Genomic DNA, 22,230 nt, shown 5'->3' with positions numbered 1-22,230 from the left:
TGGGCAGATATTTGGCTGGGGTGATATGACTGGGACACTCATTCCTGCCTGGGGCAGGGGGTTGGACCTGATGATCTGTTTAGGTGCTGCTGTAATTATTTTGCACTTGTTATGTGTTATAACCTTTTGTAATAGGTGGCCATGTTCGCATACGCCAATTAGAGGCTTGCATAGTGTTTATGTAACAGGTGCTAAGTGAATAAGAGACTCTAGGGTTGCAAGTATAGAAGAATCACGCGATGAGATTTTCCACATGGGGTTTCCCAAGGGAAAGTCCAGTGTCTGTCAGTAATGTGACAGTCACCGCTCCGAGCCAATGAAGAAGTGCCGCACGCGATTAGACCGCCCTGCATCACTGAGGGTATAAAAGACATTGCACTACGAACTTTGGGGTCTTTGCGCGCCCAACAGAAAGTAGTCACGGATTGGTTCGAACTCGGAGCAACCTTCGGCCCGGCCAGCCGGAGGGGAAGACGCCAGACCCACCTGATCCCAGCAATCAACCCTGGAAACACCTTGCCAGAACACAACAGCAGTCTCACATGTCACTAGGGCGCGTGAGACATCAGTGAGTGTGTGCTCACTGGTGGACACAACACCATTGATTAAGTTTGTTTTGTTTAACGTTTCATCAATAAAGCTAAGCCTGACCATTTATAACATCGTCAGAGCGTGATCTGCTGTAAGCCCAACTATTGAAAGATCCTGTAACAGGTGCCATCCAACCCCAAGCACTATGAAACTAGGTCAAAGGAAGTGATTATTCCCCTCTACTTAGCACTGGTGAGGCCACATCTAAAGTGCTGTGTTCAGTTTTGGGCACCTCACTACAGAAACGATGTGGACAAGTTGGAGAGAGTCCAGCAGAGGGCAACAAAAATGGTGAGTGGACTGGAGGACTTCTGAGGAAAGGCTGAGGAAACTGGGCTTATTTAGTCTAGAGAAGAGAAGACTGAGAGGGGATTTAATAGCCACCTTTAATTACCTGAAGGGGGGTTCAGAAGAGGATAATTAACATTGTATTTGCTTCAGTTTTCAGCTTTAATATACTGGATTTTAATAATTATTTACAATTTCTATGCTGGATGGAGCTAGACAGTTCTCAGTGGTGGCAGATGACAGAACAAGGAACAATGATCTCAAGTTGCAGCAAGGGAAGTTTAGGTTAGACATTACGAAGAATTTTCTCACTAGGAGGGTAGTAAAACACTGGAACAGGTTACCCAGAGAGGTGGTAGAATATCCATCCTTGGAGGTTTTTAGGACAAAACAGGATCTACTAAAACCTTTAAAAGAAAATGTGTGAAGCATGTGTTTACCTAGTGGTCCTTCTCCTGCAGTTTCCAAGACATGAGCTGCTTCTTGTGATACAACAGTTATTGCACCAACCACTGGTTCATGGTTTACATCACCATTTGGAGTGCCATCTGGGATTATAACTAATCCATGTTTCTGAAAAACACAAACAAACAAAAAAACTATACCCATACAAAAGAAACATTAAAACATAATTGGATAGAAAGGTACTTCCAGAAGCGTTTTCAGCCAGATTGAAACAATAACACTAAAATACACTATTTATTTGATGGCTGAGTTTTTTGGCATGTACAGGAGTACTAATATGCTTTCTCTTATGTTGACTGTAGTTTCAACCCACATTCCTGTGCTTATATTACTGTATGACTGCTACTAACATACCTCTCCTTTCTTCATTGTTTCCTTCATGTCAGTCAACTCATCTCTGAGCTCATCTCTCTCATTCTTAATGCAGTCAAAGTATTCTTTCTGTCTTTCTAAAGCCTGGGTACAGGCAGGTAGCAAGAAAAAGAATGGGATAGAGAAAAAGCATGTGATAGACAATAGAGAGAACTCTTATACAAATAAATGCAAACTGACGAATAAAAGAAAGAAACAGAAAGGGGATTATAAAGCTGTACAATTCTACTGACTACCTTTTACAAGAGTCTAATATAACCCAACCCCCTCACCTATTAATTTATGCCAAAAACAAACACTCTTCATTCTACCATTCTTCCGCAGAGTATTTAATTCACTGAACTGTCTTATAAAACCCTCAAAAGAAGAACATCTTTACTGATAACATATTTTCACAAACATTTTGGATACATTTAATAAATACTTGTTTATGACTTCAAGAGAAGTTTCTATGTCACAATCCAAATGCATGATTATTTACTAAAATTTGCATGCTGCTAAGTTGGGCAAACTACTCCAATGTTCTCCATACTACTCCATGCCCTTCTCAAAGTCAGCAGGTACAGATGTTAGAATACCACATCTATAATACTAATGCAACCTGTATAGGGCCACAGAGCAGAAAGGAGTCTTTGTCCTGTATATCTGCTTATAAATACCTACATGTATTATTCGCATGTATACTTCAGGCACTCAATTACTGACAGACACTTTTAAAAAAAAAAGTGACACTAACCAGTATTTTAATCCAAAAAGAATCAAAACCAAACACAAAACATTTACATAATAGTCTCTCTCAACTATATTGCAGCTGTAATCCAGAGCTAAATCAGCCACGCTCAACTGATTAGACAGCTTTCCAATGCTCCATTCAGATTCATCATGGCACATATAACAAGTAATTCTCAATCTGACAACTGCACAAATGTAAACATATATGTTTACATTACAAGAGAACTTATCTAATAAACACTGTGGCATGCACACGTTTAGGAATAGACTGATATCAAATATGAAAGAAAAATACTTAACATTGTATTTGCTTCAGTTTTCAGCTTTAATAAACTGGATTTTAATAAACTGGATTTAAAATTTCTATGCTGAGTGCAACTTTTCATACAGTATTCTGCTAATTTATTTCAGCAGAAAAGAATTCATACTTGTACGTGTACTTGATAAGTGCTCTGAAAAGATGACTGTAAAATTTAAACGCTGCATACTAGCAGACCTCTAGGAACCCTTTGGCTTTCAGCTTTCATTCCATAGTTACTTATTCTTATTAATCAACCAGGTTTTTTGCTGCTTGTTAGGGAAAACAAGATTCAAAACCTAATTAAACTTATTTTAAAAATATTTTAGGCAAGGCTTGGGGAAAAAAAATCTACCTGGTACCTACTAGATATAGTGCAAAGTATATGTAGCTCTGGATCTACCCAAAGCACTGGAATTGGCTAAAAGGCATGACAACTGGCTAGATGAATCCTACAGTCCAGTCTTAATACAGGAAATGCAGTATTCACAATCAATTTCTTAAAGCATAAAACTGTAAATGTATCTGTCATACTCACTCTACATATGAAATCTTCTAATATGGAACAGAACTCATTGATTTCTTGCCGTGAGGATTTTTTATTTATTCATAAATAACCAGACTACAAAGAGTTATAAATGGCTAAAATATAAGTGGCCTTCATATCCATAGACTATTAAAAGTCCTATGGAACACTGATATATACCAGTTTATTTCTAAATTCATACACCTTTCTCCACCATATTTATTGCATACCCCAATTTTTTTATCTTTCCAATTAATTGTCTCCTGGAGGTCATACACCTCTCTGGTTAAGCAGTCTACTTTCTGCTGCATGCGTTGATTCTCCTGCAGTACATGAGAGGAAAGAAAGAATAAAAGAAAGACAGAAAAGGAAAAGTAAGAGATAAAGAAAATTTAGTAGTACAAAAAAAAAAAAATGAATGAAAAGATTTTTAAGAATAAAGTTTAAAAACAGATATGGCATCTGAGGCTAAAACTAGTTTTTCCCTTTTTTGATTTGTACAAGAATATTGTAACTGACTTTACAATATTATGCAAGAGAATATAATATGTAATTTCCACTGCTGATGAATTTAAATGAGCATATGATTTTTCACGTCACAGCAGTTCCAAATGCTATCTGAAAGCAACATTCTTGATGGCATAAATGTATAATAACATTCCTTATAATTACTTTTATAGTAGCTCTTCAGCAGAGACTGACAATTATCATATGAAATTACACTAACATTTCACTTCAAATTGTATAAATTATTGCAATGCATTAAAAATGCTTACAGCCACAAAACTAATTTAATTAAATTGTAGCATCTAGGCAGGTAGTTTACAAATCAAGTCAAGTTGCTTGCTTATCCTTGCAGTCTCATCAATTTACCCCAATAGCAAAAGGTACACACATTAGAAACTTTAAAAAAACTGAACAGAAGTAAAAGTATTACCTACAGAAAACTGAGACTAATGTTTGCTTCAGTGAGAAATGTATATTTTAACTGCAATTCCTTTAAGAAAATGTGCTCATCTCAACCAAACCAATTTGATGGTTATTATACAGCAAATAGAATGAGAACAAAAATGTTCTTTTATGTAATATAATTAATGTAGTCAGAATCTGGCATTGGTATTTCTAAACAGGTCTAACTCTTCTGTACTCTATTTAGAATCATCACACTGTACAGTTTGATGATTTTTAGCAGAAAAACTTACAAAGGCGAGAAACTGCACGTTAAAGCACTGAATACAACATATAAAGGTTTCAATATTAGTTTATAAAATAACTGCATAAGAAAAATCTGTAACAAATCTATTACATGTGCCCAACAAAATACAAATCACTCTACAAACTGTGCTTAAGAACTTATATTTATATACATGGTTTTTATGTACGTGTATGTTTTATTACCTCAAACTTTACAAAATGAAAAAGCAAGTGTCTTGAAAATTAGAAAGAAGAAGAGCGTCTAAGAAGAAATGTTTATCACTTACAGTTTTAGATAATATACTAGTACATCTAGATGTGACTTCAGTATTTTTAGCATTTTTTGGTTGGTCTGCTAAAATTTTCTTTTAGCCCTCTTGCCCACAATCTCTTCCTGTTTGTTATGATAACAAAACTATATATGAGCTAGATCCTAATTCACAAAATTAATGGTAAATGTCAGAGAAAGTCAGAACATATACGAGTTGGCTTGGCCCTCAGTTTTTGGTCCAATATACCACATTGCTTCTTCAAGTTAATCAAATGCCCCTTGGGTTAGCCAGAGGACACACCACACGCTTTCACTTTGTTCTTCAGATGACAGAACTGCAGCCCCAGTAGTACCTTCATCACCTCCCTAGCCATACCTGATCTAGATTGGGGTTGACAACCTAAAGCCTGCAGGCCAGATTTGAACCAAACACACCCTTTGAATCTGCCTTGGGGCTTTGGTGTCATTAAGCAGCAGGGGATTTACCCTGCACTGCACTTCAGTCAGCTGCCTAGAGGTCTGACAGAGGTGAGCTCTACCCATGCAGCCCTGAAGTCAAGAGGCATGGGCTCTGGCAGAGAGGGACTGCAGCTAAGTAGCAGGGTAGCAGCAGCTCTGAGCTAGGTCATTTTGGCTTCCTGCTGGAAAATGTTGTTGACCCCTAAGCTAGATTGCTCTTACAAGACTTTTGCGTTTCATAGGCCTGAAAAGATAGCCTTAGAGAACCATATAGCTAGCAGACACACTAAGGAAAATAACAGAGAAAGAAGCTTTCAAAATGTTGCATAAAAATGTTTACATTTTTAAGCATGTCTAAACAACAGCTAGGAAGTTTGGCTTAAACCCTCAAAGAAGATTCCCACAGATTTTAAATTTCAGCACCTAAATATCTTTGATGATATAGGCCTCATCATAGAAAATAAGGATTGGAAGGGACCTCAGGAGGTCATCTAGTCCAACCCCCTGCTCAAAGCAGGACCATCCCAAACTACATCATCCCAAAGGCTTTGCCTAGCCAGGTCTTAAAAACCTCCAAGGATGGAAAGTCCATAACATCTCTGGGTAGCCTGTTCCAGTACTCCCCTAGTATCTAACCTAAACTTCCCTTGCTGCAACTTGAGGCCATTTCTCCTTGTTCTGTTACCTGCCACTGCTGAGACCAGTCTAGCTCCATCCTCTCTGGAACCACCCTTCAGGTAGCTGAAGGCTCCCAGTTTCCTCAGCCTCTCCCTCAGAAGTCATATTCCTCAGCCCCCTACCCATTTTCCACTGCTCTCTGCTGGACTCTCTCCAATTTGTCCACATCTTTTCTGTAGCAGAGGGTCCAAACCTGGGTACGGTACTCCAGATGTAGCCTCACCAGTGCTGAATAGAAGGGACTAATCACTTCTCTAAATCTGCTGACAATGCTCCTTCTGCACAACAAGGGTATACCGTTAGCTCATATTTAGCGTATTGTCCACTTTAACTCCCAGGTCCGTTTCTGCAGAGCTTCTAGTTAGCCAGTAAGACCCCAGCCTGTACCAGTGCATGGGATTGTTTTGTCCAAAATGCACGACTTTGCACTTCTTATTGAATTTCATGAGATTTTTTTTGATCCAATCCTTCAAGTTATCTTTATGGTCTAGTTCAGCATGGCAAAGGAAGTGGAGGCATTGCTGCTTTTGGCAGATGTCAGGGGGAGCAATACTGCTGACAAATGGGAGGTGTGATGTAGGGGTAGAGTGGATGCAGCCAGATATGAGCCACATGCTATTGTTAAGGGCCCTGTTGGCTTTGTGTGAGAGCACTTCTGCATCACACTGGGACACAGTATTCAGCTGTTGAGTATGCCAGTGCCAAGGTGGGTATCCAAAGTACAGTGGGGTTAACTCTCCATATGAGGCCAGCTAGTAAACAGATCAGGTTGTTGTGAGCTTCTACTTCGGCTGCCAGTTGGGTAAGGTGCATCTTGTAGGTGAGGGGCAGTCCAGGGCGACTCCAAGGTACTTTGGATGGCTTTTGAAAGAGATGGAATTTATTCCACACTTGACATTCAATGTTGTTTTGGCGAGGTGGAAGGTGCTACTGATGGTCTTCATGATGTTTAGTTTGAGTCTCCAGTTCTTAAAGTGAGTACTCATTCTAGTGAGGTCCTTTGTCAGACCTCACTCCAGATTCTTGAAGTTTTTTCCTGTGATCATTAGGGTGATGTTGTCTGCATGTATGTATTTTTTGGGTGTTGTGTGGTGCAAGTCTGAGGTGCCAATATTGAAGGGCAAGGGTGTTAGGACAGATCCCTGAGGCGCACAGTTTTTCAGAGGGCACCTGTTGGATCTGTCTTTTCCAAAATGAAGAGTGAAGTAATGGTTGAAGATGAGTTCTTGCAGAAAGTGACCATATGTTTGCTGGGGATATTGTAAAGGAGCTTCAGAGTGAGGCCTTGTTATCATACTGTGTCATAGGCTGCTGATAAGTCTACAAAGACTGCTCCACACTTCTGCCCTTCTTCAAAAGCTGCTTTGATGTCTGCAGTGAGGTGGAAGACCCGGTCAGCCCCGACAGAAGCCAGCCTGTTCCTCTGGGAGCTGGGGATCAATGATAGGGTACAGGCAATTGTAGAGAAGTCTCTCCATGAGTTCAATAAATCCCGCTGAGAGAAGACTGATTAGTCTATAGCTACCTGGGTCTTTTGGTGGTTTGTGTGGTTTAAGGATGGTGACAACTTTGGCATGCTACCAGATTTGGGGGATTTTAAGGCTGTTTAGACAATGGGAGAAAAAGCATTGGAGCTAGGAGAGAATGGAATCACTAAATTGGATGAAAGATTCTGGATGGAGATTGTTTGGGCCTGAGTACTTTCCAGCCTTGAGGGTGCTGATGGCCTCCATCATCTCGAGTTCAAACCTGATGCAGAGATTTGAGTCTACTGAGGGAGAGTACCAGGCCTCTTTCAATTTTGCATTTACCATGCAAAATTGGTTTTGCATGGAGAGTACCAGGCCTCTTTGCAATTTTGTATTTACCATGCAGGAGGAGTTTCTGTCTGGTTTTGAGAATTTGCCAGGTGCTTTATCAACAACAGAAATGTTGGCTTTTGGGGAAAGGCTAGTTAAGCGGTTGATAGTGAACCAGGCTTTCCTTGCTCGAGTTGGTGAAGTTTATTTTTGAGTGGTTTGGATCCATTTATCTTGTCTCTGTTTATTGAGGTGATCAAGGACTGCTGTGGCAGCATCATGGGTTTCTTCAGGCATGGTAGCAGATTGGTGTTGATTGGCTAATTTATCACATTTGTTATCCCACCCAGGAATGTAGGATTTTCAAAAGCTGTGAGGGATGTTGCCTTTGGCAGTCTGAATGATTAGAGAGCAAAGTGTTTCATAGGTCTTATTGACATTAGAGTTGACTGGTTCAGGTAGGGAGGTGATAAGTTTAGCAAAATCTGTTCTGAATTTGCCCCCATTAGCTTTAGTGAAGTTCCAAGGTGAGGTGGTAAGCTTGATGTGAGTTGTATAAGTGCTGGATGCTTAATTAAAGGTGGTTGATGCTATAAATGGGGGAAGTTGCCAATCACCACTCTGGGAGGAAAAGTGGGGACGGTTGTTGCACTTGTGAAGGCCAGGTCAGGATTGGTATCAGTTTTCCATCTGGTTGGGTAGAAGGAACCGTGTTGCTTAGAGTCATAGAGCAAGGTGAGTCCTGTCAGTCACCCAGTCTACCAGTGCTTCGCCATCTAGAGTCATGTTGGCAGCCCCACTCCAAGTACTGGCAGTTAAAATTTCCAGAGTAAATCATTGGGTGAGGGTATATAGGGATGTTAGTGAAGGGAGTTTAAGGTGGTTTATACACATTGACCATGGTTACACCATCAATGAACACTGTGATCCAAGAGAGTTGATTACTGCAAGGAGAAATTGCTACATTTTGCTAAAGCCTAAAGCTATGCCATAGTATAGATGGTAGAGTGCAGCAATCAAGGTGAAACCCAGGCTGTGGGGGTTCTTATCAGTTGAGTGGGTTTCCTGGATTACGATCCCTATGGTGGAGTGCTGTTGAGCCAGATGTTATGATCTTGTACTAGTAGGCCAACTCTGACAATGATATGTTCATAGTTAGTAGGGTCAGAAGGGACCTGAGCAGATCATCAAGTCCAACACCCTGTCATGGCAGGAAAGAGTACTGGGGTCAAACAACCCCAGCAAGGTGATTGCCAAGCTTTGTTTTAAAGACCCCCAGGGTAGGAGCCAGCACCACTTTCCTTGGAAGTTGGTTAAAGATCCTAGCCGCCCTGACAGTGAAGTAGCACCTCCTGATGTCTAATCTGAATCTACCCTCTGCCAGCTTGTGACCGTTATTTCTAGTCACTCCTGGTAGCGCTTGGGGGAACAGGGACTCCCCCGATGCCTACTGTTCCCCTCTGAGTAGTTCGTAACAGGCCACTAGATCCCCCTCAACCTTCTTGTGGCTGAACAGGTTTAGGTCCCTTAGCCTCTCCTCATAGGACCTGACCTGCTGCCCCTGATCAAGCCAGTGGCCCTTCTTTGGACCCTCTCAATGTTGTCCACATTGAAGTGCAGCGCCCAGAACTGGACACAGTACTCCAGCTGCGGCCTGACCAGTGCTGCGTGGAAGGGGAGTATCACCTCCCTGGATCTGCTTGAGATGCATCTGTGGATGCATGGCAAGGTGTGGTTGGCCTTCTTGCCTGCATCCCCACACTGCCAGCCCATGTTCAACTTGGCATCAATGATGACTCCAAGATCCTTTTCTGTCTCTGCACTGACAAGAAGGGAGTTCCCCAGCCTGTAGGTATGGTGCTGGTTCTTCCTCCCCAGGTGCATCATATATGAATGAATACACAAATATTATGCAAACCTAATTCAAACAGTATAAACCTGTCTTTTTAAAATTGGAAAGGAAAAGGAAAAAAAAGTTAATTTGTAGCTTGCAGAATGTGGGCAATCTGGTTGACTAATATTTGTAGAAATTCCAGTTCCTCAGAAATGCCAATACCTGAACACACTTTTCCATACAAGTACTAAATCTGTGCTCACAGAAGAAAGAGGAACACTGGCCCAAGGACTTAAATATTCAAAACAAGATTTAAATTACAGCAAAACAAAACAAAACTTTTAAAAACTTCAGACAAACATTTCCAATTTTCCATTAGATCCAGCAAACTGATATAGAGTAATTAAAAATTCTTCTGGCTAGCTTATATTCTTGTTACCAAGTCAGGACAACTTTTTTTCCTAAGAATTATAGAGATGGTACTTATATCTATTTTATAAAAGTGGAGACAGCATATACATATATACCACCCAAGCCTTCTATACTCTGTCTATGCCCAGCTAAAAAAAACCTGACATCTTTCCAAAAGTCTCCTCAGAATATGTACATACCTCTATTAGTTCATCTCTCTGGCGAAGACCTTCTTTAAGTTCATCCAACTTATGCTGCAGAACATTGCCCATGTGTTTGTGCCTTTCCAGTTCCTACAGAAAACAAATATGCAAGTAACTCAAACCTTGTTTTGTGTTTCTTACATACATATTCCATATAAAGTTAAAAGAGGTTACAAAGATGAGAAAATGTTAGTACTGATGCTGAATTCCTGCAAGATTAAAAAAAAAAATCAAAGAGACTAATAGCTAATCTTCAGTTTCATGGTCTTAAAAAATTTTCCAGACTAGCCCGAAGACTAAAAGCCTTCTAAGCTAGGTATTAATATTAAAAACACAGAAACAAACCTGGTTGGTGTCTTGCCCCCACCTCATGATCCAAGGAAAACGAGGTGGTAAGAAGCCAAATTTTCCCCTTTTCATCAGATTACTGAACCCAGATCAGGCTTCTGTGCATTACATCACACAGCAAGTGTCAGAAAAATTTTGGATTAACACCCTTTGGACAGAAAAAAATCTAAGTGACTGAAGATTACTGATTTTTACCCAATGGGGAGAGATATTGGAGGCCCTGTAATTTTAACTCAGGGTGGGCAAAATGCAGCCTGTGGGCTGAATCTAGCCTGAAGAGCAATTTTGCCCAGCCCATGACAGGTCCTTTGGCTCTGCTGGGCAGTGCTGAAGCACTCCCATGCTAGCCCGCAGCTCATCACAGGATGCCTGCATAGTGGCAGCAGCCCCCAGCCCTGCCAGCTCGGCACGGGCTATAGGGGCATGGAGTGGCAGCAGGGCAGGTACCGTGGCAGCAGCAGGAGCCCTGGTGAGGGGTTTGCATCCAGAGCCAGGGCCTGGTCTTCAGGGAGATCATGCGTGGCTGGGTGAGGACCTAAGTCAGGGGCTGGGGGCTGGTCTCCATAAAGACAGGCCCCTGCCTCCAGACAAATCACCCTTACCAGGACTCCTGCTGCTGCCTCCACACACTGCTCTACCCTATACTAAGCCAGCAGTGCTGGGGGCTGCCATGTGGGCAACCCAAAGCAAGCTAAGGTCTGGCAGGGAACAGGGGTATTCCCACCTCCGTTGGCCCAGTCCTGGCAGCTAAGTCCAAGTACATGGTGGGGTGAGGAGTGTCTGCCAATTCACACTTCTCACTTCTCCCTCCCCACTGTGGGCAGCTTACCCCAGGCCAGGAAAGAAGACAGGTAAGCAGGGGCGGGGGGGGCGAGGCAGGAGGTTAAGTTCCCCCTACTTGGTGAGCTCAGCAGTGACACATGGCCATTCCCTACACATGCCTCCCCTCCTTGGCTGCAGGACTTGCAACCATCCTCTCCCATTGTGGGTGTTGCAGCCCCCTCAGTGAGGCTCGGCAGCAGCTTCCAGCTCTTCCATGGACCTGTGCTGTCACTGCCCCAGTCCCAGACACAGCTCCAAGAAGCCACACAGGCAGCGTGCACAGGCAGGTGGGGAGTTGTGTCCGGGACCAGGGTCAGGGGTAGAATCATGGGGCTGTGACAGCATGGGGCCAGGGGTGAGGCAGAGCTGTGATCCGCTCCCTGCATGCCCCTGCCTGCAGAACCCATGCCCATCAAAGGGGTGTGTGGGCACCAGATCATGGCTCCTACATGGCCCCAGCCCTGCGCTATCCCTGCCCCATGACCCTGCCCTGTGATCCCAGCCTCCACACCTGCCCTGCTCCTGAACACTGCTGCCCAGAGGCCTATCCTGCACAGCTAGTTTTGGTGAGTTGCTGCACTGAGGGGAGGGATTGGGAGGGAGGAAGAGAAGAGTGGTGATCCAACCCATGACAGCTCACTAAAACAGCTTATGTGGCGGCCCAAATAACTGCCCACCCCTGTTTTGACTGTCTGCTCTGGCCTTTTTGCACTAAAAAAAAAATAATTTTCAGCATCCAAAAACTTCTACTAATAACAAGGCTGTCTTATTAAAAAAGGCTCTTTTTTCTTTAAAAGCAGTTTATGCTCTTATAATACAGCTTAATCCATGAAATATCAGTACCTTTGACTTCTCTTCATTCTCCCTGAAGAATTCTGCCATCTGCTCCTCTCTCTCTTCAATGATATCTTTTAGTGTATCCACTTGATAAATCAAATTGTTTTTCTCATTATCTAACTGTGCATTGGATACCATGGCCTTCTTATACTTCTCTTCAACTTCAGCAAGAGAATCCTACACAAATATTGGAAATATCAACATTAGTGTATCAAAAAGTAACGTGAATGTTAAATACCATCATAATATTGAAGGACCTAAATTCATTTTGCACTAACATTCAGACAAAACATTTTATTAATCTGCTAAATTAGGCATTGTAGGTAGAAACAAAGAATAAAAACAATAAATCTCTACTCTTCAGCTGATGGTACTAATTCAAGGCAAAGTAATTATTGTAAAACTTGCACAACAAGTTACAGATTCATTTTTCACTAGTATTATGCCACCTTCATAACTTTGGTACTCATAAAACCTATTTCTCCCATAAATGTATATTTTCTTGACTCTGACGCTGCATAATTTTTATGTTATGTTTTTGCAAATATACCCTGGAATTGCATTAAATGACAAACTTAAAGAAAACTGAAACTAGTAACTTAACTGTTCAGACACAGATTACGGCAAAAAAAAGTGTAAGCGATCTTAACTGTTTAAATCTAAGCTTTAAAAAAACACCTGAACATGATCACAACTTCTGAATACTTATATTTTATCTTATAACATTATACATGAAAAAGTAAACAGAGATGTCTCTTAACTACATAGGGACTTATCAAAACATGCGACTACCTTAAAACAAACTTTATATATTTTGTATATAAATTGGAGTTACATATTGGAGTTTGATATATCTATATAATGTGTGTGTGATATAGACCTATAAGTCTATATCAGTTTGATATATCTATATAATGTGTGTGTGATATAGACCTATATCTATAGATATATCAAACTTCAATAACCTCTAATATATAACTACATAGCTATATTTATATCTCAAAATGTGTGTCAAAATAGTCACACATTTTGGTAACCATCTTACGTATAGAGACACCTATATCTCAAAGTCTGTAACTTTTCCTTACCAAGTTTACTATTTGTTAGAAAACACTTCATTTACATTTTGGAAATCACAGTAGTTTTGATCTCTCCCTCCCCCACCTCACTGACTGCAGACAAGGCATACGTACAAATTGTTATATGCCTAACTCACTCCTAACCACTTCCCTTATGTCCTTTGTGCTTGTAAGGCTTCTGAAAAACAGGATAACAAGCAGCCAAATGTCAACTATCCAAATACTATAGAAGCTATTAGACTCTGTGAATTTTTTAAAATACATAGTGGCCCTTGTATAAAATTACTTTCAAAGTGTGAAAACTTAATATCATTAAAAGATGCAAGGAAAAAACAAACAAAAAAAAGCACAAAAGCAAAAATGTATTCAATCATCAAGTCCATTTTTTGCCAATGCAGGACTATTTCCCACTCTGTCTTATCCAGTCTAATTTTCAAAGTCCAAACTGATATAATTTCCAGTATTAATAGTATTAGTAGAGAATCTATACAACCCAAGACATTGGCCATGACTCCCTTCTGCTTGGTGCTGTCCAAAGCAAAGAGAGCCTATAATTCAAACCTTCTTAAGAAGAATCTTACGGGTGTTCCAAAAAGTTAGTTTTGACAGCCTAAATTTGACTTCTTATAATTTCATCTACATTATTGTGACCCTGCTTTCAGAAGCTGGACACCTGGACTGAGGAAATGACTTAGCATGATACTTTTTTTTTTTTTTGATGGGGGTAGTGGGGTAGAGGAAGAGGTCTCCAGAAAGCCATACAGAATTAGAACAAAAGAGTCAGAAATCAGAAATCTGCAATAGAAGTTTATGGCTAAACAAAGGGCTGCACACTGGCTCTTCTTCTATTTATCACTCTTACTTTTGTTGCAAGTAAAGCATCTTTTGCCCACTCTTCCCCCACCAAAATATAGAATACCTTCCAGGGTAATGTCATTAATATCTAAAGACGGAGATACATATTTACTGTGCAGTAAATATGAGAAATAAAAGTTACAGGTAAAAAAATATTTTTTCTTGCATTGCAGTTCTCTGGATAGTTGCAAATAGTAACTAGATAGAAGACTAGGACATAGATGAAGGCAACATAAACAGTCTAAAAGGAATTCTTAATTTTGGTTCTTAGATAATAAATTAGTAAAATAAAAGAATAATACAAAATAGTAAAACTAAAAGTAATACATTTTCTAAATCAGATCTCAGGCAAGTACTAGTTCTACAAGTTAAATTTCAACTTCTGGCTAAATGACAAGCATGAAATTATTATTACACAGAAATAAATCATTGCTAATGAAATATAACTTCACTTATGAGATGCACACATGCATAAAGTAGTTCATATTTATTAGTGTTAGGCTTATTTAAAAAATATCAGGTTGCAAGCGTTAAATGGTGAACGTCTGAATATACAAAATGTTTTGATAACTTGGAGTAAATGGCAAATTTCTAAATAGTTATAGTTACAAAACTTAATAATGCTGTATTTTTAATTTAATCTGTAGTTAGTATAGTCACTATAGGATTTCTGATTTGTGTATATAGTAACATGAATTCTTCAATATCTTTCAGATCAGCATCCCAATAGGGGAAGTCATTAAAATGCATAAAGGATTCTATAGTCTACTGAAGTGTTTGAACTATTCTGAAAAGCCCATTAATGTACTTTTATCAACGGGAAAAAAATAAACACACATCATCATAGTTTCAGACCATCAGTTTTTATCTACGTGTACTTAGTTATTCACTGAAGGAGAGATGGTCTAGAGTAGAATAATGTACAGCTCAAATCCAAAATTCTTCTCTACCAGAACATATTACATATTTTCTACCTCGTTCCTAACGTAGATAAGCAAAAAACAAAATCCATGTTAAATGTGAATTAAGCAAGACCAGAATTCTATGCAATTGTAAGGGTCTCTTCAGTGCTTGCATATGTTTTTCTTTTCTAAGAATGAAACAAATCTGAATACAAAAAACAAAAGAAAAGAATATTCTGAAAAACATTTTAGGTTGGAAGTTCTGTTGAAGTTCTTGACACTTTCTCTGGTTAAATTGTGTCAGAACTATATGTCATTTCTTTTTCTCATAAACTACATGAAATTTTAATGTGCAGTAAATATTAAAAACACATGCTAAATTGTTCCAGTAAGGCAAAACCTGCACCGAGAATTCTTGACAAAAATGGAAATGCTTAATGTTATTTGAATGCAGGATTAATAAATATTTTAGGAAATACAGGGAAATTGTAATTTTTACATGTCCAAAATAAAATAAATCTGAACTGCAGATTAGCCACATGCTTCATGGAGAAACAAAAAAAAAATCTAGTTAATAAAGCAGTTAGTGAAATTGGTAAAAATCTCCATGACCCACATATACTCATACAGAAATGCATGCTTGGGATAAGCCCTGATACCTTTAGTTCCTTAAGTCCCTGCATGTATCTCCCCTCTACATCGTGTATCTGGTCCTTAAGATCATAGATCTCCTGCAGGACATAGGAATGAACCATTGTATAAAAATAAGAGAAAATAGTTTATAGTTGAAAAATATGTGAACAAAAAGGAAATAAGCGTTGCATAGGTTTCAGTTAAATGCAAAAAATTGCAAAACAAAATACAATTAACTCACAGAAACTGAAGATGACCTGCAAGCATATGAATTTTTTACTACATTGTTATGCAACCACTATCTGAAAATCAGTAGTATTAAAACAGGTCAGCCCCAATCCTTACATTTAGCCAACTACTTAAAATTTCTTAAAAATAAGCTCATCAGTTCCACAACTTTACATATGAATAATATCATATGAAATACTAAAGCGTATAAACCTTCCTTCATAAAAGTGACAGGACAGGGGTGTCGCTTTTTGTTTTCCTGTGGCAAATAAAGGCTCTTCTGCTAGCCATATTAATCATATTTCCCTTCCTCCCCCCACAGAGTTTTATTCCTAATTCTCAAATAATGCTATTTACCCTCAATTCAGTTAATGAGACATCGGGATCAACCAAACTGCTGGTATCCCCGCTCCCTCGTCTGGATGAGTTTCCGCTCAGGGGAGCTGCGCTTGCTGAATTTCGAGATGCCGGCTTAAAAGGAGGAAAAAAAGTTAACAATACCAGAAACTGTACTGGTGATATCTTCTGGGGTGGTTACCTCCCACCTTGAGATGCGTTTTTAAAATCAAATTAGTTGTCAACAAAACAATACCAAATGCTCTGGATTTAAAATCATAGTTTTTTTTCTCACCTTAAACTGGAGTCGTATACCATATATTTTAAGATGATTAATTTCCAAAATCCAGTTTACATATTTGTAGATCAATCCATTTACTTACTATGATATACAAATACAAAAATATGTTGAAGTGCTGTGACATTAAAGAGAAAACCCAGAGTAACTCAATTCTCAATTTCAACTTTATTTACTATTTTTCACTCAAATCTCTCTCACTAGCAGACAAAGTGCTGAAGCATACTTAAAAGATTCTATGCAATTCTAGTAACAGTGATCACTTTTCATAATGGGAGTAATACCCGCAGAAGCATCTGAAATCAGTTTTTATAGTTCTGCCTCACAAACAAACAAAGCAGGACAAGTTTTATAAAAAAAAAATCATTCTTATTAGAAAAAGCTTTTCCCATAGGAATTAAGGGACTGAAAGAGGAACTGCAAAGATCTATCTAGAGTGTCATTTTGCAATCACAGATTTTAAACTATTGGGGTACAAAACACTTCAGTAAAAGCCTACAGCAGTCTAACATTGGGAAATCATTCAGAAATTACTAATAACTGAAGGAAGCTGATTTTTAATCTAAAAAAAAATGAAAAACTTTACCCTTGTATAAATTTCCGAATACTGTTTGTCACACTTTTCTTCCAGCTGCAAGACAAAAAAAAAGTTACAATGATACATTTTGTGGATCTAATTCTGTGAATAAACACCCTCCTCTATTTAACCAAATAAGAAGTAATTTATATAATTACAAAAAAAGTTATAAACAATCCTTTAGGAAGCAATTCCCAAGCAGAAAAATTCAACTGCTGAACCAAAAATATTTATTTTAACTGAATAATTTTCTAATAATTCATGCTCACAAAACAAGCAAACAAACAAAATTTTCAAAACTTTGGTAATTGTGACATCAGATGGAACTACAAATAACCTGTTACCTAACTAGACTTGCACAGGTAAAATCAATTTAAATTTTAGTTACTAGGAAAAATGTCCAAATCATAACCCAACGTAACGATTTCATAAAGTGGACAGTAACATTAAAAAAAGGAAGATTAAACCAGATCATGATCAAAGAATACTAATTATTATTTACTTCCTGTTAAATTGTTTGAGTGTATATTGTACCTTACTGAAGCATCAGCAAGAACACGCAAGTCTTGCCCTGAGGGTACCAAGTTCTGCCCTGTTATACAGACAATGAAGAAAGTCTGGCTCTGCCAGACATCCTGCAATTTTATTTCAGTCAATGTTGGTGTTGGTGCACAGAATGGAACAGGATCTAGCTTAGACTTAAAACTGGATGGCCACAGTCTAGCAACAGCATATAAGTGGAAATAAAACAAAGTTACTTTCCAACATAGTAATAGTAGCTGTCCCTACATGCATTCCACTGTGGTTGAACAGCAAAATATATACTGGAAGCTAGAGATTTTGCTAGAAACATGTATTTGTGCTGGGCATGTACCCAACCATTCTTATGCAGTCAGCCAAACATATGCAAGATGATGGAGGACCAAATCATCACTGCTTTTATACCAAATCTCCATATAACTATATCCCAGACAAAAACAGAGGGTGAAAGACCATACAGAAGGCACATACAGAAGATTTATGAAAAAGAGTACGTTACTGAATTCATGTGTTTGTCATTTCAGGGATACCCTATAGGAGACTCCAAGGCAGTATACCAAGTAGATGAGCACTCAGAACCTTGTTGCTGCAGAACTGCAAAAATGACCTTCCAAAGAGATGTGAAAAGCAGATGACTATACTAGAGGGTGATTTGATTCTTCAAATCAGTTATGAACAGAACCTCCCGTTGTTGCCCTGCAACTCTCAGTGAGACTGCCCTTAAGGGAAGCTACTGAGTTTACATGGGCCCTAGCTGATTAAGCTTTAATATTATCAAAGTCAAAGTGTCAGAGAAGGCAAAAGTGCCAGCTACAAACACATGACTTACTTGAAGTGCCTATGTGGAAACTTCATCACCTGTATTTTGACAGCAAAAAAAAGACAATTTAGGGTATCACCTGAAAGATCTGGAGCAAATAAAAGGAGATTCTATCATCTAGAGCAGGGGTTTTCAACCTTTTTAAATAAGTTTACCCCAGCTGCACCCTTTTCAATAAGTATATCGGGGGGGGGGGGGGGAGGATGGGGGGGAGGGGAAGAGCAGCAGCAGTGGGGCACCTGTGCAGCCCTTCTATCGCCCTGCCCCAGCCCTGTTCCTGTGAGGCAGCGCCCCATGGGACTTTTCAAAGTATCCCCAGTTGACAATCCCTGATCCAGAGAATGAAAGACTCTCTCTTTCCCTTTAGCATAGAGATGGTAAGCCATGTTAGTCTGAAGTCAGTTAGAAGGTAAAGGTACCTTAGAGAGACATTAATTCAGAGAGGCATGAGCTTTCATAGGAAACCACTTATTTTGTCAAATGCTAGTCCTATTCAGAGTTTTGACTGGTGCATCACTAAGATAATCAAGCTCCTCTCTTGCGTATTTATGATTTCTGTAATGAACTGTGGACTTCTGACATAACTTACATGGAACAACTGTGAACAAACAAGGAATACTTTAAATTAAACACCATGAACCATTTTTCTATGCAAGGGAGTTCCCCAACGTAGCTCTGACTTTACTGTTCTCGTCGCAGGAGTTGAAATAGAGATTCCCTCTGGATACCATCTTCTTGTGATTCCACTAATTGAGGCATATGCGATATTAATAGGAACTGAAATTAAAATGTCATGCTTGCCAGAAACAGGCAAGAGTAGAATCATCCTTGACAACAATGAAGAATACAGTTGTCATTTGCATCTTGTATAGAAAATGAAAGATTGCACAGAAGTCTGAGGATTCCCTTTGAAGCTGATCTAACAAGGGTAATGAGGTCTTGAATCTTCCCTGGATTATAGGATCAATAAAATTGTTCCAATGCACAAGGTAATCAAAACTGATGTCAAAATGGACTTTTCTTTACCATAACAGCAATCAAATTGAGTAGATGCAAAAAGTGACTGAAGGATCCCTCTTATTAACCAAATACCTAAATATGGAAATACTTATTTTGCATATGGACTGCAATCCTAATATCTTGGATTAACACTTAACGTTGTCTCAAAATAAACATCTTTCATACTGAGAACTGCAAAACAATGTATTTGATCTAGTTGAAGGATTAAAATGTGACCATTCTAAATCTGAAGTAAAGAACAAACCTGAGAGACCATTAAGGGTAAACAGAAAACGAAGTTATTCATCATTATGTGGGAGGGTACATGTTTTATAGGATACACCTAGAGAGTCGGCTCCTAGATTAAGTAACCGCTCACAAAATCAGCCCTTGAACAAGGGAAGAGGAAAACTGGAAGGCATCAGGAAACATAGTGAATAAGACTGAAGCAGCTTATGGAAAGAATTCCCACAGCCCATTTGTCCATTAAGTCACGCTGTTAAAATGGCAGAGGCATTTAAGACAAAGGAAGATAAGGTCTAGTTCTAGGTAGGTACCCAAGTGTTCTGAGGCTGCCATCAAGACAGGTTAACAGCAGAGGCTGTACAGTCAGAAAGAAAAAAAAGCAGCAGAGAAGTCCTTTGCAGTAAATGTGTAAAAAGTTGTGAGGTCTTCCTTCTTATCAGAAGTATACAAATCGCGTAATAATGAAAAATGCACCAGAACCTTTCAGCAAACTGAAGAAGAAATCTAGCTGCATGCTGCCTGGGATACTGCCATCAAATATAAGTCTTGCATTACTGCCTGCTTCAGAGGTCAGCAGCTCAAGAAAACGTTATATTACTACAACAAAAGCTTTAGAAAGCAAAGCAGTGTCAACTTCACCCAACACCATTTACAGAATGAACAATGCTTGCTTTTATTTACAATGGATATGAAATGATATTTGCAGCCTTGGAACAGTTTTTCACTGGATTAAGTTTGTTATAATTAAATCCTAAGTACCGGTTTTGTTTTTTTGTTTTTAATTAAAAGCAGAAGGACATGGAAAAATAACTTTTCTGCCAGAGATGCAGTTATCTTGCATTTTTTGCAAGATGTACAAACCTTGCTGCTATTGCAAACTTATTGTGACAGTGGCCAATGACACAAGGGAATTAGGAAAGGACACTAGCCTTTTTCCCCCACAGTGTATTAACTGCCTCCCGCAGGTTCCCTTTTCTATTTCCACATCATCTTTCTTCAGTTAGTTAATTTTGAAAACTTAGTCATGAAAAAAAGATCGTGGCAACTAACGAAGCTGCAGGAAACCCTCCTGGAAGCAACTGCATATTCTGGGGTCTATGGATCCAGGATAAAACGTAGGCTTCAGAAGACTCATAAGGAACATTTTGAGGTTAATTTCCCTAGATTTTTTGGCTCTCACCATACATTTTTGGGGTATGTGCATCTTTTTAAGCATTAAAGGAAAATGCTGTAGCAGCCATTTAAAGGGACATAAGATAGTTTTTAAAACCTGAGTGACATGGTAAAAACCGTTCGAGTGAAGACTAAAACTTGTTAGAAGCAGAAGGTAAAAATAAAAAAGTATTTTGGTGGTGGTAAGGAGTGGCGGGGGGGAGGGGAGGGGAGAGATAAGGGAGGGGCAAGGAACTCTTCCCTCCCCACAAAGTAAAAACTAAGAACACAATTAAAGGAGAAGCTAAGGTAGATGCTAATGCTGGCACTTCATTCAGTGACAGCTGATCTTGCACTGCCCCCAGACCCTTATGACACTGCATGAGAATGGTGAATGGGCAAAGCACAGACTTGATGGACACTCCTGGACGAACTTCTGTAGTCTTTGATGCATGTATACCAAACAGTCAAATGCACATAGTGACAACTTCTTCAGTTCATTTTTGTTACTAGAGCAAGCAGTTACTATGCTGACAAAACACAAGATTTGTGGAGCAAGAGAGTGGCACTTTTATAAAGCATGTTTTCTTACATACCACCCCTCCCCCCAGTAAAGACAAACACCTTATTTTTGGAAGGGAGAAGGCAGGGTGTGCAGACAGTGGATCACAGCTCTGCCTCAGCTCCAGACCACACTGTCACCACTGCAAGATCCCAGGCCCAGAGCAGTTCCCTGCCCAGCCGCACACCTTGCCAATGTTGTTTTCCATGGAAAACCCAGGCCTGCTCTATCACAAGAGAAGGCTGAGGGGGGACCTGGTGACCGTCTATAAACTCACTAGAGGGGACCAGAAGGCTTTGGGAGAGACCTTGTTTCCCCTAGTGCCCCCTGGCATAACAAGGAATAATGGCCACAAGTTGTTGGAGAGTAGGTTTAGATTAGACATCCGTAAGAACTACTTCACAGGGCAGCTAGGATCTGGAACCAACTTCCAAGGGAAGTGGTGCTGGCTCCTACCCTGGGGTTCTTTAAGAAGAGGCTTGATGCCTACCTAGCTGGGATCATTTGAGCCCAGTTTTTCTCCTGCCCAGGCAGGGGGTCGGACTTGAAGATCTACAAGGTCCCTTCTGACCCTACTTCTATGATTCTATGACAACTCCACCCCTCCTGGGGTCTCCATGGAAACTAGTTACAGCAATGTGGGCAGGGGCCATTGGGAATTAGAGTCTGGCTGCCAGCTGGATCCACCATTATGCCCACCCCAGCCTTAGAGAGTTAGAGGTTGTGCCATACCATCAGACTCTTTCTTAACCCTTTTAAAATGAATCTAGCATGCCAAGAAAAAGTTATTTTTATTGGATTAGTATTTTCACATTTTTGTAAAAATATTGTCAGGTTACAAAAACAGCAACAAAATTCTTGCTATTAGGTACATG

At 39.6% G+C, this 22,230-nt stretch overlaps 1 protein-coding gene across 16 annotated transcripts in view; it reads right to left on the bottom strand.

The window, feature by feature from the left end:
• LRRFIP2 (LRR binding FLII interacting protein 2) overlaps positions 1 to 22,230 on the bottom strand; it is an 84,787-nt gene that overhangs the window by 10,980 nt on the left and 51,577 nt on the right. For 8 of the 16 annotated variants that reach the window (XM_090050265.1, XM_090050267.1, XM_090050266.1 and 5 more), the window contains 8 exons: positions 17,046 to 17,090; positions 16,183 to 16,296; positions 15,624 to 15,695; positions 12,135 to 12,305; positions 10,119 to 10,211; positions 3,503 to 3,595; positions 1,699 to 1,800; positions 1,320 to 1,452 (listed from right to left, as the gene is read on the bottom strand). In XM_090050265.1, the coding sequence (XP_089906391.1) occupies positions 1,320 to 1,452; positions 1,699 to 1,800; positions 3,503 to 3,595; positions 10,119 to 10,211; positions 12,135 to 12,305; positions 15,624 to 15,695; positions 16,183 to 16,296; positions 17,046 to 17,090 (823 nt within the window). The remainder of the gene's footprint in view (positions 1 to 1,319; positions 1,453 to 1,698; positions 1,801 to 3,502; positions 3,596 to 10,118; positions 10,212 to 12,134; positions 12,306 to 15,623; positions 15,696 to 16,182; positions 16,297 to 17,045; positions 17,091 to 22,230) is intronic. The other 8 variants (XM_090050268.1, XM_090050279.1, XM_090050273.1 and 5 more) reach the window with 5 other exon arrangements.

Source organism: Crocodylus siamensis, chromosome 5 (genome assembly GCF_052110815.1).
Source record: "Crocodylus siamensis isolate JL-2025a chromosome 5, ASM5211081v1, whole genome shotgun sequence".
In the NCBI taxonomy this organism is placed as follows: domain Eukaryota; kingdom Metazoa; phylum Chordata; order Crocodylia; family Crocodylidae; genus Crocodylus; species Crocodylus siamensis.
Note: the sequence above shows the minus strand (reverse complement) of the source record. Positions and strands in the feature narration are given on the sequence as shown.